Source organism: Psammomys obesus, unplaced genomic scaffold (assembly GCF_907164565.1).
Source record: "Psammomys obesus unplaced genomic scaffold, mPsaObe1.curated_primary_1811, whole genome shotgun sequence".
Taxonomy (NCBI): Eukaryota; Metazoa; Chordata; class Mammalia; order Rodentia; family Muridae; genus Psammomys; species Psammomys obesus.
Genome location: NW_026596034.1, coordinates 29271825 through 29287198, shown reverse-complemented (window position 1 = coordinate 29287198; position 15374 = coordinate 29271825). Strand labels below are relative to the sequence as shown.

At 43.9% G+C, this 15374-nt stretch overlaps 1 protein-coding gene across 1 annotated transcript in view; it reads left to right on the top strand.

Moving 5' to 3' along the window:
• The window catches only part of Adamts18 (ADAM metallopeptidase with thrombospondin type 1 motif 18), a 151514-nt gene that overhangs the window by 126449 nt on the left and 9691 nt on the right, over positions 1–15374 (top strand). The window contains exons 17-19 of the mRNA XM_055621629.1: positions 7419–7560; positions 8678–8804; positions 14230–14434. Coding sequence (XP_055477604.1) covers positions 7419–7560; positions 8678–8804; positions 14230–14434 — 474 coding nt within the window. The remainder of the gene's footprint in view (positions 1–7418; positions 7561–8677; positions 8805–14229; positions 14435–15374) is intronic.

Sequence of the window (15374 nt, the reverse complement as noted above, 5' to 3'; positions counted from 1 at the left end):
TCAAAGTGTTCCTTAAGATGAGTCAGTACAGATGAAAGGGGAGGATCCAAGCAGCATGCATTAAGTGAAAATACAAAACACAAGAGGCGAGGGGGAAAAGAAGGAATTCAGAATAGCTGACACAGAGCTCAGGTGAGAGAAGACGGTTCCCAGGGACCTTCAGCAACAATGGATCATTTTTCTCAATTGCCATATTCTGTCTGAGGCTGGAGCCTTGAGTTAATTCATGGCGCACCCTTCGGTGATGGATTGGCAAGCACCATTTCTCTTTGATAGGCACAGAGGAATGTGTGTGCATTGACCTTGAGCCCTCAGAGACCCAGTGTGCCAGCCCACATCTTTGAAGGTGCTCTGCAGATGGCTGACTTCCCCAGTTTCCTTACTGTAGCTTGTCTAGTCCCAGTTCTTCACACACAAGAGGGTGAAGAAAACTGGAGGGATTTTAACAGGCTGCGGGGTTCGGGAAACCACACAAATTTACAAAAACCTATTTTAAAAGTTACAAAAAGGCGAGAACTGTGGCTTAGTGGTAACCTAGCATGCATGGTCTAGAATACATGAGGCCATGGGTTTAATCCTCCGTAAACACACACACACATACACACATACACACATACACACACACTATTAAGATTCAATAGCATGTTAAAATAAGCTATTCTCTGTACTTTAAGTGGTAATGGTTTCTTTTGGTTTTTTCAATTAATGAACTCCCTACAGTATGCTTACTTAAACAATTCCTGCACAAATTCTTTATGTAAAGTTTTTTTGTTTTGTTTTTTAATTTGGGCACAGGGTCTCAATAAGTTGTCTGGCTGGCCTTGAACTTGGGAACCATCTGGCCCAGCCATCAGAGTATCTAGGACTATAGGGCGATGCCAATCATTCAAGCTAAAACTTCACATTAGAATCCTAGACATTCTTTCAGAGCATGAGGAAGAATGTCCCAAGAGACTATGTTGAGTGTTACAACTAGGAAATAGCATATATTCCTTCTTTTGCCAGCTATGGTACATGATATTAGACCTACAATCTGATGGCTGATTACATCTTTATATAGTATTGACATCAACTTTAAATGAAAGAAACTGTTTGTAAACCTTTGCCTGGAATACAAGATGTAGTGGAGAGACATTGCTTTCACCATGTTGTTTAAAGCAACTCAGCCCGTTATGGGGCTAGGGGCTAGATCCATGGGTAAAATGCCTGCCGTGTGTGTGCTGACTTGAGTTTGGTCCTCGGGGCTCACACAAAAAGCCAGGTGCAGTAGCAGCACTAGGGAGGAGGAGACGCTGGGGTTCACTTGGCAGCCAATTTATCGTAATTGGCTTGACAAGCTCCAGACCAGACAGGACCCTATCCTGTGAACAAGGTGCAAGGCTCCTGAGGAACCACGCCCAAGGTTTAATTCTGGCCTCCACATACACTTTCCCAAATCCCCACACTAAGGAACACACACAATGGAATACACAATGGCAGACAAGAAACATATTTCCTCACATGCAGAAAAAGCCAGTCTTTAGAATCCTCTGTTAACTCAGATTTTCATGAGATAACTCGGAAAACTCAATGAAACCAATATAAGCTCCGTGGAAGAAATTTGTAAATTTTAGCAGAAATAAAAAAACAAAATAAAGCCAGTTATCTACCCAAGATTACACTGGGTGCCCTTGGCAGAAGCTGCTGCCTCCCACCACTGCAGAGGGCAGTTGGTTGGTCCCAGGCTCCTCTGCGGTTTTCCAGCTTAAGAAGCTGTGAATTTTATAACCGTGCAGCCTGTGGTCAAAGCTGCTGAGTGCTGTGTCTGAAGGCAGGTGGTTCATGTGTTAAAGGTAGACATTAAACAGTTCTATTAAGGACCTGGAAGTGTTTAAGGGGGTCGCTTGCCAGCTGTAAATTAGAGACCCAATCCCTGTTGGCTGGAAAGTTCCCTGGACTAAGTCCAGTTAAGTAGACTGAATCACTGGCGGTCTTTCCAAATTCGCACATTTAACAGCTTGGCTGTCGAGCCTGCCGTGTGGCACAGGGTGGTTCAGAAGTGGCATCACTGCGATGATGCACTGCCATCAAGGCCAGGGTGGGATGCCTGTGCGGTTGGGAGGGTGTCTGTGTCAACCACCCTTACCCCAGGCTGAGAAAAGCAACTTGTCGCTGTTGACAGAGACATGGAGTTTTTTTTTTTTTTCTTCCTTTTTTAATAGCTATGAATGGCTGGTATTATCATTTGCAGTTGACTTGTCTGAGGTCCATGCCCCAGCATTCACTGAGGAAGTAGGACCATGCCCATCTCTTCACAGTCCCTGTGCTTCACAGTGGCTATGTGCCGTTAAGAGGAATGTGATGGTCACATTGAAATCCTTCGGTGTCATCAAGGTCACCAAACTGGGGACTATGGTCTCTCTCCATAAAGATAGAAATTGTTCATCAAATGATCATTATGGATTTTAAGGTTTTTAAATTGTTTCTTTAAATTGACAAAGTTTGGGTTGCACTGTCATCATGGCCATAGGACCTAAATGGTAGCAGAAAATCTTCAGCTCAAAAGGAACCCTATATTGTATTTAAAGGAGTACTGAATTCTGGGTTATTAAATAAGGAACGTTGTATTTTTCTTTTGCACCATGATCATAGATTCTGAATGGTGGCATTTATTTCTTCACGAAACTTGGATTTTTGGAAGTAGGAAAAAAAAAACATAGAGATTATCGTAGGCAAAGCGAACAGTCCACTTCCAGAGAATTGTCTGAAGTACCAAATTTAAGAGGGGGGATTCCTTCCCCGTATTCTATTCTCTGCCTTTTAGCTCCTCCACACAGGATAAAGGAAAGGGCAGAGAGTGCCTTACTGTTGAAAAGCATCCTGTGTTTGTCTTTAATGTGTTCTGCCCTGCTGCCTATAGACATCGGGCCTTCTTTCAAAAGGCTTTTAAGAGCTCATGTTAAATTCTTCAGTCTGCTCTCCTCTGGTTTATGTATTTGCTTCTAACATACATGACGGCTCACATAACAGCATGTGGATTTATCGCTCTGCAGACAGCAAGGTCAATCCTTGAGTTTTTAAAGTTGGGGTGCTTTTAATTCACTTAATGCCTTTGTAAAACACATTAGCATGTTCCACAAATAAATATAAAGAATGTGTCTTATGTGTTAGTGTCTATAAAACTAATAGAACGTACACAGAGAGTTACTATGGAGGGTTGTGACTTACTGATTTAAAGCACGTGTTTCCTGTGAAATTTTTCAGTACATTGTACCTTTTTTTCATCTTTCTTTTTTCTTTGTTTGCTTGTCTTGATACTATGGGTTATATTTGTCCCTTATAGCTTTTAAATAGGTTGTTCCGTGTTCTTACTCTTAGCTCAAATATTTTACTTTTCTAAGAATCTTTTCATGTTTTCCACTCAGTGAGGAGGAAAGGGAGGTGGAAGGAAGAGATTTGTCTCTTCATGAGGAATAGGAAGCCACAAGAAAGTTGCAGTTCCCCTTTCTTTGTTTTGGCACATGGCTCAAGTCTTCACCAAGATACTTTGATAATTAAGTCTGGGCACGGTGGTACCCAGTTGGAATCCGGACATTCAGGAGGCAAAGGCAGGAGGATCACAAATGCAGGTCAAATTCTGAGACATAGCAGAGCTCTAGTTCTCAAAAACAAAACAACCCCAGTACCCAGGAGACAGGGACAGAGGAATCAGAAGTTCAGGCCAGCCTCAGTAGCCTTGTGAGCTCAGGGTAGGCTGCTGGCAGTTCAATACCTAATAAGTAGATAACTAAACACAGAACGTGGTGAAAACCCAGAGTTCTGATAATGATAAATTATACCAACTAAGCTGCTTCAAGTGGTCATGTGATCTAGATGTTCTTTCAGTTACTGTTAAGTTTCACATATATGTGTGACTTCCTTCTGTGGGTTTTAAAGCCCTTGGCTTTTGATCTCGTAGGTAGTTACCATGGCAGAATTACTTTTACGTGTGGCTCGGCCTCACTGTCTCTGCCGGAAAGGACCACTCCTCTCCTCCGTGTCTATGGAAGTCAGAGATGATGCCATGGTGCTTGGCCCAGGATAGATAGTGTCACTGACATGAGAGGCAGTGGGACCGAAGGCACCGTGGAGGTGAAGAGCATGCCGTGTTCTAGCCTGATGTGTGTGAGTCAGGAGAACAAGAAGGGTTTATGGTGGCTCCAGGATCCTGTGTTGGCCTGTAAACTTAGAAGGCTGAGGGAAAAGTGGCCTTTCTGAATGCAGGAAAAGACATTGTAGCTAACGTTGGACCTGACGGCACCTCCCAAATGTCCAGATTCTGAGTCTGAATTAACAGCGGGATGGACACATGTTGAGGGGAGGAGTTGGGATTTCATAGAGAATGGCAACCACTAGTCACATGTGTAAGGTTGAAACTGAACTGACTTAAGTTTGAGGTTACTAATGACCTGGACTGTGTTCAAAACTAGCTGAGCAATACAAGTGAGTAAGCCCCATAGCAATGTTCCTTCGTGGTTTCTACTTAAGTTCCTTCTCAAGCCCCTGCTCTGACTGCCCTCAGTGACGGACACCTGGAAGTAGGGACCAAACAATCTCCTTCTCCCCACGTTGCTTTCGGTCATGATGTTTATCACAGGCAAGAGTTACCATTGTTTTATATTTCTATTTTCTTTGCGCCTTCACAGAAGCCCGTTCCCCCGTAGCAGTAGAAATCAGCAATTAGTTTGGACAAAGGAATAGGCGGCGCTAGAAAATGGCGATGTGTCAGCACATTTCATTCTCTGTAGCACACATCAATGCGCCTCCGCTATGTGCAGCGGAGTATGACCTCACAGCCCCGTGGCATCCCTCTGCTAAGGCCTTCCGTGGCTTGCATAGCTCTTTTGCATCTCAGAGGCCCTTTTCATTGCCATTCCTGGACAGGTGGTATCCTAGATTATCTCCCCTCCAAGATCTCAGCGTCTCTGTGGCACAGAGACAACGACAAGCAAGAGTGGTGAGATTCGTCAAAGTGCTTTAGCTGAGGAGCAAGTGAGACTAAATAGCAACAAACACCAAGATCACCTTCCGACCTAGTTTCATTTCTGATGCTGCAATAAATACCCCGAGGAAAAAAAGCAATGTATGGAGAAAGAGTTTGTTTTAGATCATAGTTTAAGATTACAGTCCATCCTTGATGGGTGAAAATAGAGGCAGGAACCTGAAGCAACAAGTCATGTTTACAGTCAAGAGGAAAGAGAGAATGAGTGTATCGTGCTTAGTGCTCAGCTAACTTTTTCTGTTCTTCTGTAGTCAAGGACCCAAAGCCAGGAAATGGTGCTCCCCACTTTTAAGCTAGGTCTTCCTGTATCATTTAAGGCACTCAAGACAACCTCCTGCCCAACACATACAGAGAGAGAGAGAGACAGACAGACAGACAGAGAGACAGAGAGACAGAGGCACAGAGAGAGAGGCACACAGGCCAGCCTGGTTAAGACAATCCCTCACTGAGACTCTCTTCCCGGCTGATTCTGGATTGAGTAGACAGAACAAAACTACCACACTTTCTGAATGTAGATCTTCTCTTCCAGTTCTAGTTCGACAACTGTAAAATGCTTCAGTATTTACTTCAACTGACACCAACAAATTAGCAGAAACTCAGTAGGAAGGCCAAGCAAAGAGAGCAGGACATCTTTATTGGCAGCCAGCAAGACCCCGGTTCTTGTTCACACTAACGGTTCTGCCTGTTGTGCTGTGTGTTAGTTCCGTTTCTGACAAAGTGTGGGGGCGGGAGTAACACAGAGCCAGCTGTTTAAATGATTGTCTAGAAGACTCCGTGATTTGCTCGGCTACACCACCAAGCAATGGTCACACCATGTTCCCTTCAGTGGTGGACAGTACTTCTGGAGGCATTTAGGCTAAGAGCGGCATGAACCTCACCCTAAAGAGCAATGTGGTCCAGTGGTATAGTACCACCCAGCCAACTCTAATTGAGGTGGGAGCCCCACAGACAGAGACCAGGGCTTCCTGTTTTTAACTGGCGTGCAGGCTTTGCCTCTGGAGCATGCCTGCCCAGTTCTGGTGGTGAAAATTTTCCACAAGACTCATTGGGTAGGAGAAAAACCAGTCATTTAAATTCACAAATTGAGCTTGAGAGAGAGAAAAAAAAAAAAAGCTTAAAAGAGAGGACACCCAGAGAGCGTTTGCCCACATCAAAAAGAAGGCTATGGCTGGCCTTGGAAAAGCACACACTTTTTCTGAGGGTTTTATTTAAATTCATTCTCTAGTCATCCGCGTGATCTTGTACAGGTTATTTTTACAAAGAAGAAGAAAAAGCACTGTTGAGTTGTTGGAGGAATGCTCTAAGACCATGGACAGAAAAAGGCTGGCAGAGCACCTGATAGCTAAAGGAGACCCATAGGCCTTCACTTACCAGGGGTCATACCATGTGTAGAGGATCAGATGCCTTTTTAGGGTGAAATCCCTTATACTCCACATAGTGACCCTATTAGGATTTATTTTATTTTTAACTATGTTGATAATGTGTGAGTGTGTTTGTGTGAGTGTCCATGAATGCAGGTGCACAGTGTTGGTGTATGAGTGCACGTGGTTGCAGGTGCCTGCAGAGGCCAGTAGAGTGTGTTGGCTCCCCTGAAGCTCTTGTTAGTTACAGGCGGTTGTGAGCCATCCAGCAAGGATGCTGGGGACTGGAGCAGGGTCTTCTGCAAAGGCAGTGTGCTTTTCAGCTGCTGTGAAACCCCACTGAGACTGTGCAGTAAGTGACAGGTAACTCTGACTGGGATATGCTATGATTCAGGGGTGTGCTTATTCTGTGCTGAGCTTCAATCATATAGGTTTATAAGTCAGTTTATGATCAGTATAGACACGCGCGCACACACACTGAGTCTGTGTGTGTGTGGGGAGGTGGAGGTGGGGTGTGTGGGTGTGTGCATGTGTTTGCGTGTGCTCTTGTGTGGGCATGGGTGGTGGAGGTCAAAGGACAACTCTGTGGATTCTGCTCTCTTTATCTACCGTTGCATGTCTTCCAGGGGTTGCATTTGAGCCAGCAGGCTTGCTCAGCAGGTGGCCTGTACCCACGGAGCCATCTTGCTGGCCCAGTTGTCTTCCTTTTAAAGACATTTCTTCATCGATGGCAATACATCTACTTGGTTTTTATGTGATTATGGAAGGTGTCAAGTTAGGTTTTTCAGCCTCTGTCTACTCTAGTTTTGATCCTAGGAAGGTTAATGTTTTAAAGTTAATGTTAAGTTAAGGTTAATGTTTTAAAGTGTTTCTGGTAGCCCTTTTAAATCAATTCGTAACATCCTTAGGAACAAGAAATGACCCAACCTTGGGACCAAAATGACATGCAAATATCTTTGAAATGTTCAGCAAGATCTCTGCAGTTCCTGGGTCTGGCTGGTGTGCTGACCTCTTGATTTTTGTCTCACCTTCTACAGATTTTGACACAAGGCAAGAATCCGGGGGTCACTTGGAAGTACGCACTCCCCAAGGGCGTGAATGTCACTCAGCCTGCCTCAAAGAGATACCAGCACACCTGGCGCACAGTGCAGTCTGACTGCTCAGTCTCCTGTGGGGGAGGTAATTGGCTCCCTAACTCTGCTTCCCAGCTCCTCTCTGCTCACAGGTTTTATCCAGTCTATGGAAGGACACCGTGACCTTTTGGGAACCTCGGTGCTGTTTTAGATCCATGCCTCCAGAAAACTTTTTTTTTTTTTTTAAGTGGAGAGGTGCAGCTGATTGCCATTGCCAGTCATTAAACTGAGAGTGACATTTGAGTTGTGTCTCAGACACTGTTTCAGGGAAAACCACATAAATGAAAAACAGAACAATCAAGGTCAAGGTAGTATTTATTCCTTGTCTGAGGAGCTAAACATCATATTCACCAAATAAATAAATAAATAAATAAATAATTAAATAAATGTGCCTCTGATGGGAAATTTTAAACACCAGGAATCAGGCTGCATGGTTCTGCTAAGACAAACATTTGCAAAAAGCATAGTCATAGCTGGTAGGTGTGAATGGATATCCAGAGCTCAAGCTTTTGCCTCTACGCACATAGGATGCTTCCTGGTGAAGTAGAATGTATTAGGGTTTCACATGTACCTCACTAGTGGCCTAATTATTATGTGTGCAAGCATTTTGCCTATGTGTAGATATGTGTGCTACATGTGTGTAGTGGCCACAGAGGGCAGAAGAAGATGGCAGAACTCCCTGGAACTGGCATTGCAGAAGGCTGCAAGTTGTTGCATGGCTGCTGGGAATCAAACGCCAGTCCTCTTGAGACAAGAGCAGCAACTGCTGAGCCATCTCTCCAGGCACTCGCTAGTGCTTTATAGATATAATTGTCTCCCAGTTAGACCCATACAATTTATGTTAAAGCTTCCTGGAATGTTTCACTTTATAGTTGCTCTGTTTCAAACAGTACTTATCATTTGATGGCCATAGAATCCACTTGAAAATGAAAACCATAAATTAAAATTACTGAAGTATAAAATAGTATAAAATCTATTATCTTGGGGATAAATGGAATTCAAATGAGTTGCAATTGTACCCAAAGGAACCATTTTCACAATGTATGTAGAGTCATTGTCTTAAATAGGATACAAGAACACTGACCAAACCCAAACTAAGCTTGGAAACCTAAATAAATGGGTTATCTGAATTTCTCAGTGTGTAACTTCTGGCATCTTATTAGGTTACATAAGCATCAAGGCCATTTGTTTACGGGACCAAAACACTCAAGTCAATTCCTCGTTCTGCAGTGTAAGAACCAAGCCAGCAACAGAACCCAAGATATGCAATGCTTTCTCCTGCCCAGCCTAGTAAGTCATCTGCAAATATCTCCTTGCTCGTGTGTCCTCCTTGTTACTGTTAAGAGATAATGAAAAGCCTCCTGCTCATACTTCTGATAGGGATTCAAAAATGAGCACAGTGTTTAATATAAGTATAGGAGAAAATGGTTGAAGTTGAATCATAGGACCTAAAAATATGAATTTGCCTTAGACACTCACTCACATTTTGCTGTGGAAGATTGAGATATAAAGGTGTCTGTCTCCAGGACCTTCTTTTCCCTCAGTGTATCCAGGCACTGTTACAATCGGGGCTGGAATGGAGGGAATGAAGTTTAGCCTGGTGGGTGGGTTAGGCATGACTTTCCTCAGTGTGAGTACGGGAGAAATAGCTTTCTCCAGAGACAGTCTTCAGTGAAACAGCTTTCTTTATTGGGAGCGGGGGACACAAGGGCTATCTAAACCTTTGGGAGTGGGGAGAGGTTTTGGTGGTGGGTATACACTATTGGCTAAGGGCTGAGGTGCTGGGAATGCTTCATTTGCAGGTAGAGGAATTCCAGGTGTTTGCTGGACATGTCCTTATGAGAGAGGAAGTTTAACTTGAATCCTGGTCACCAGGCTATGTGACCACCTCAAGGGCAGCATATGTGGGGGTTGTAAGTCTTACTCGTGTGGGGACATGCAGGCCCAGAGCAGGGAGAAAGCAGCTACTCCTGCCTGTCTCAGGATGAAATTTCCGGGGTTTGGATACATATTGACCTCACTCTTGCTCCAGACCAGTATCACGGCTTTCCTAGCCCCACAGGGTTTTTGTTGTTGCTGTTTTTGTTATTTATTTATTTAATTTTATTATTATTTACATTTTATTAACTCTGTATCCCAGCTGTATCCCGCTCCCTCATCTCCTCCCTGTCCCACCCTCCCTCCCTCATCTCCTCCCTGTCCCACCCTCCCTCCCTCATCTCCTCCCTGTCCCACCCTCCCTCCCTCATCTCCTCCCTGTCCCTTTCCAAGTCCACTGATTGGGGAGGACCTCCTCCCCTTTCATCTGATCCTCTTTTATCAGATATCTTCAGGACTGGCTGCACAGTCCTCCTCTGTGGCCTAGCAGGACTGCTCCTCCCTTGCAGGGTGGAGAGGTCAAAGAGCCAGTCATTGAGTTCCTGTTAGAAATAGTCACTGTTCCCCTTACTATGGGAAGCCAGTTGGTTACTTATCTACCACGGACTACATCTGAGCAGAGGTTCTAGGTTATATCCATACATGATCCTTGGTTGAGTGTCAGTCTCAGAAAAGACCCCTGTGCCCAGATATATTTGGTCCTTGTGGAGCTCTTATCCTCTCCACAACATACTAACTCCCCCTTCTTTCATATGATTCCCTGCACTCTGCAGAAGGTTTGGTTATGAGTCTTAGTATCTGCTTTGATACAGTGCTAGGTAGAGTCTCTCAGAGGCCCTCTGCGGTAGCCATTTTTACTATGTTAATCCTGCCAATCCATGAGCATGGAAGATCTTTCCATCTTCTGATATCTTCTTCAATTTCTTTCTTCAGAGACTTAAAGTTTTTTCAAACAGGTCTTTCACTTGCTTGGTTAGAGTCACACCAAGGTACTTATGTTATTAGTGGCTATTGTAAAGTGTATTGTTTCCCTGATTTCTTTCTCAGCCCTTTTGTCTTTTTATACAGGAATACTACTGATTTTTTTTTAGTTGATTTTGTATCCTGCCGCTTTGCTGAAGGTGTTTATCAGCTGAGGAGTTCTCTGGTTGAATTTTTGGGGTCAGTCATGTATACTATCATATCATCTGTGAATAGTGACACTTTGACCTCTTCCTTTTTGATTTGTATCCCCTTGATCTCCTTGAGTTGTCTCATTGCTTTAGCTAGGGCTTCAAGTACTATGTTGAATAGATATGGAGAGAATGGGCAGCCTTGTCTTGTCCCTGATTTCAGTGGGATTGATTTGAGTTTCTTTCCATTGAGTTTGATGTTGGCTTGCTGTATATTGCCTTTACTAGGTTTAGGTATGTGCCTTGTATCCCTGATCTCTCCAAGACTAAACATGAATGGGTGTTGGACTTTGTCAAATGCTTTTTCGGCATCCAAAAATGTGGTTTTTCTCCTTCAGCTTGTTTATGTGGTGGATTACATTGATGGATTTCCATATGTTGAACCACCCTTGCATGCCTGGGATGAAGCCTACTTGGTCATGGTGGATGATATCTTTGATGTGTTCTTGGATTTGGTTTGCAAGGATTTTATTGAGTATTTTTCAATCAATGTTCATAAGAGAGATAGGTCTGAAGTTCTCTTTTTTTGTTGGGTCTTTGTGTGGTTTAGGTATCAAGGTGACTGAGGCTTCATGGAATGAGTTTGGTAATGTTCCTTCTGTTTCCATTTTAGGAACAGTTTGGAAAGAATTGGAGTTAGCACTTCTTTGAAGGTCTGGTAGTATTCTGCACTGAATCCATCTGGCCCAGGTGTTTTTTGGAAGGGAGACTGTTGATGACTGTTTCTATTTCCTTGGGGGATATAGGACTATTCAATCTTGCTACCTTTTCTTGAGTTAATTTTGGTAGATGGACTCTATCAAGAAAATTGTCCATTTGTTTTGTTTTTTTGTTTGTTTGTTTGTTTTCATTGACAGCAGTAAGTATCGAACCTAGGCCCTCATGCTTTCCAAGGAAGCCCTCTACAACTGAGCCACAGCCTTTCCCCCAGTTTTGACTTTTGAAGGGCCCACCCTCTTTCCAGAATGGACTCAAGCAGATATTTAAATGGCACACCATCCTATATTAGTTAAATTTAAAGTGTGACTGTATGCTTAACTTTTGCTTAGGTCATCCAAGAATGTAGGAATTACAGTAACGCAGACTGTGAAACCTCAAATGCAAATTGCACAGTAGTAAGATGCAAACTAGCAAGGTGAAAGCCAAGTGGTGACTCCCCCACTGACTGTCCCTCAGGGGTAGTACTCAGTGGGTTTCTTCTCAGACTCATTTAACCACACCACGATTGGAAGATGAATCTAAGTAAGTTTCCTGGCCAACTAGAGTCTCCTCTGAGGTGATTTATCTTAAGCCAAGTAGACTTACATAAAGCAGTGGTGAAGTCAACAGTGTTCACATCATTTTAATAAGGGGTACTGACTTTGTGGTAACACAGTTTGTGTGTGTGTGTGTGTGTGTGTGTGTGTGTGTGTGAACTTATGTGTATAAACTAATATTTCACTTTTTCACAATTGTTTGGGGTTTCAGATACCCACCAATCCTGCACATCCACTTTCTCTCTGAGATTCTGAATCTAACTGAACCATGACTACAAAGAGAAGAAAGAAATAGGGCATGGGGGAGGGGTTCCATAAATTTTCCTCTTTCCCAAGAAATAAGCAGTTCTAAGAATTACCTTAGTGGCCCCAGGATGCATTTAACAGAAAGTGTTCTTAACTCTCGTGTGCACATTTGTTCTTTGGGGTAATGGATATAGTACGTACACTAATGTATACACACGGAATCGAAGCACTGATTGGCGAGATGAGAGTTTCCTGAAGTCAGGATTTCTTCCTATCATTGGTTAGACCGTCCAGCAAAAAGAAAGGGACTCTTCCACATGTACGTCTGCGTAAGGAGCATGCTGAGGTCATTCACAACTTCTTGACTCCCCAGAAAACTGTGTGATGTCCTGTGAAGAGCAAGCCTGTTGTCTGGAATCAGATCAACTCCTTGCAGGGTCTGCAGAGTGAAACTGGTGTCCTGTGAGAGCTCTTCTATTCTCTCCCTCTGTGTTCCACCCATGCACAGTGTTGTAATTGTTCTTTCCCAAGGATAGACTAGAAAGGAGGATCTCGACCCTGAGAACTGTAAGGACAAAGGAGTTACCCGATCTGCCTCTGTCATTTCTATGTGCATCTGCCATAAGGACTCAGTGTCTGTCAGGCTCTGAGCTCACCAGCGTGGTGTGCCGGTGACAGGACATGGCTGCCTCATCAGCAACAACCTCCTATGGGGGGATGGAAATGATGGGTAAGCACAGAAGGGCTGAGGTGCAAGGCCCTGAGCTAAAAAAGGTTAGGTATGAAAGAGCAGTAAGGGACAAAATGGACAGCCTGAAGTCTGTACCTGGAGGAGAAGTCAGTTGGAAATGTAGCCTGGAAATCGGATGTGAAAGGCCAGGCATGCCACCCAAAAGTGCTGTGTGATGCCTTTTCTAGTATATGTACAAACCCATCGTATTTGTCACAGAATAAAAGAAACTTGAATTTGATCGGAAACACTATACTTTATAAGCAAATAGTGAAACAAGTAATTTCATATACTATGTTTAAGATTTTGTAAGGTATAAAAATTATATAAATATGAGGAATTATTTTGATACATTTGCTTTTAATTACAAAACAGGATGGTGTAGACTCTGTGATATTTTGGGGAATAATCCTAGCACTTCCATACTGAAGTCTGTAGGCGGAAGGGCCTTAGTTTTACCCACAAGGCTTATGGTGGAAACCGGAGGGGTGGGACGTTAGATTAAGAAAGGTGACTAATTCTGGAGGTCTAACCAAAGCACAGTTGGCTACTGATTTGTCTTAGTTTCTAAAAATAATCAGTACTTGTATATATTTGTATCCAAGGTAGGTTGTAGACATCACTGCTTTGAGTCAAATGTGTAGCAGCCACATCTGTAGTTTCTTTCCTTTTTTTCTAATATTTGTAGTCATACCATTTTAGTCAGTCAGAAGTAATTAAAGGATTCGTAGCTGCGGTGGAGGCATTCATACACCGTGGCTTAGACAGTTCCGGAAAAGCTTGTCTGGTGATCTTTAAATAAATGACGTGAGGTTAGATCTCTGACCCCTCCATAAATTGCAATACCAACTAGTGAAGGAGTGTGGGGAACCGCCCACTTAGAGACAGCTTCTGCAAAGTTTCCTTCCACTGAACATCATCTCTCTCCTGTGTAGGCATGCACCTCTCCCCCGGGCTGCTCACTCTTCCGCTACCCTTTCGGTTGTACTTCATGTTAATGGGAGTCACAGTGCTTATCAGCTAGCCTGGTCTTGATGCACATATCCACAGTGTCACAGACTTCCTTAGAAGGTGACCTCATTCGTCTCTCCAACGCCAGTGCTTGGGTCCCTGACGCGGAAGTAAAGGCTCAGTACATTTGCTTGGATGAATTGCTCAGAAAGTAGAATATGTTTCTTTCCACCAAGAAGGCTAGAATGTATCTTTTCCTAGAGCTTTGTTGTGATTAAATGTGTCTCCTCGAGGCACCCCTGCTCCCCTAACGGGTGTATGATTCAACATCGATTAAAAAGAAAAAAGCTAGTGGGTGTTGGCCTGATCGGTTATTAGACGGATCAGAGGCTTTTCCTAGGCAGTCTTTCCCATCAGCGGCTCGGGAAGTGGTACTATAAAGCCTTGGCTTTACAGGATGTAATTTTGGTTCTCTCCGAAAGCTGGCTGCCAGGAGAGTGGAGCGCGTGCAGCAAGTCCTGCGCCGGAGGCCAGCAGAGCCGGAAGATACGGTGCGTGCAGAAGAAGCCTTTCCGGAAGGAGGAGGCTGTGCTGCACTCCCTCTGCCCCGTGAGCACGCCCACGCAGGTTCAAGTCTGCAACAGCCATGCCTGCCCTCCAGAGTGGAGCTCCGGGCCCTGGTCTCAGGTACCAAGCACTGCTTTGAAGCGCTGGTCTTTGGTCTGCATGAAAAACCAAGGTGGTGAAAATTCAGGTGCAGCCCAAGGGCCGCCCAGGTAGATCCATCTTCCCAGTGAATTAATGAATTAGTGAATTAATCATTTTGGCTAGTACCTTTTCAGTGGTTCTTTTCTGACCCGAGGAGCGTCGACTCCTCCTTAGTGGTCCAGAAATTAGCAGGAAGATCATTTAGGAGAGCCTAACAAGGCAGATAGAAAGGGGTTGACAGACTGGCCCATCAGTTCCAGAGACAGGGATCCACGTGTGAAGGCACTTGCCACCTGAGAACAAGCCCCAGGACCCACACAAAGACACAGAGTTAATCGTGACATAAGTGAGAATTCACAGTGGTCCTCTAAGCCCATCTAGGAGCAAACCCCATTTTAAGGTACTAGAGGCCACATCTCATCTAGTTCTTTACAAAGGTCAACATGGTGCTGGAGCCCTCCAGGACCATCCCTGTCGCGAGCCAGAGTCTTTTAAGAGATCCTGACAAGTTTTCAGCTGCTCCTGTGTGTTCTTTGCCACGTTGTCTGCTTCACAGAGTTCTCAGGAAAACCAAAAAACTAAAAATAAAAAAAATAAAAATAAAAATAAAGATCTTAGAAGAAAAAAAAAAACAAAACAGTAAACTGCCCGGGTAGAGATTTGGATTGCGCAAATTTATTCAGAAATGTTTGATAGGTGCTTGTGCCCTTTGCCCCATAGTTTAACAGCATGCCCAAAGGAGGTTCTTAGGAGGTTAGACGTTCTACTCCTTTTCATACTGTTGAGCTTAGCCTTGTTGAGGGTGTTCATGTAGCTACTCTGTTCCTTGTAGTAACACAGTAATAATACTCCTCAGACAAATTCCCAAGGTAGAGAGAGAAAGACAGCTTCTGGTACGACATACCTGTGCCTGGAAACG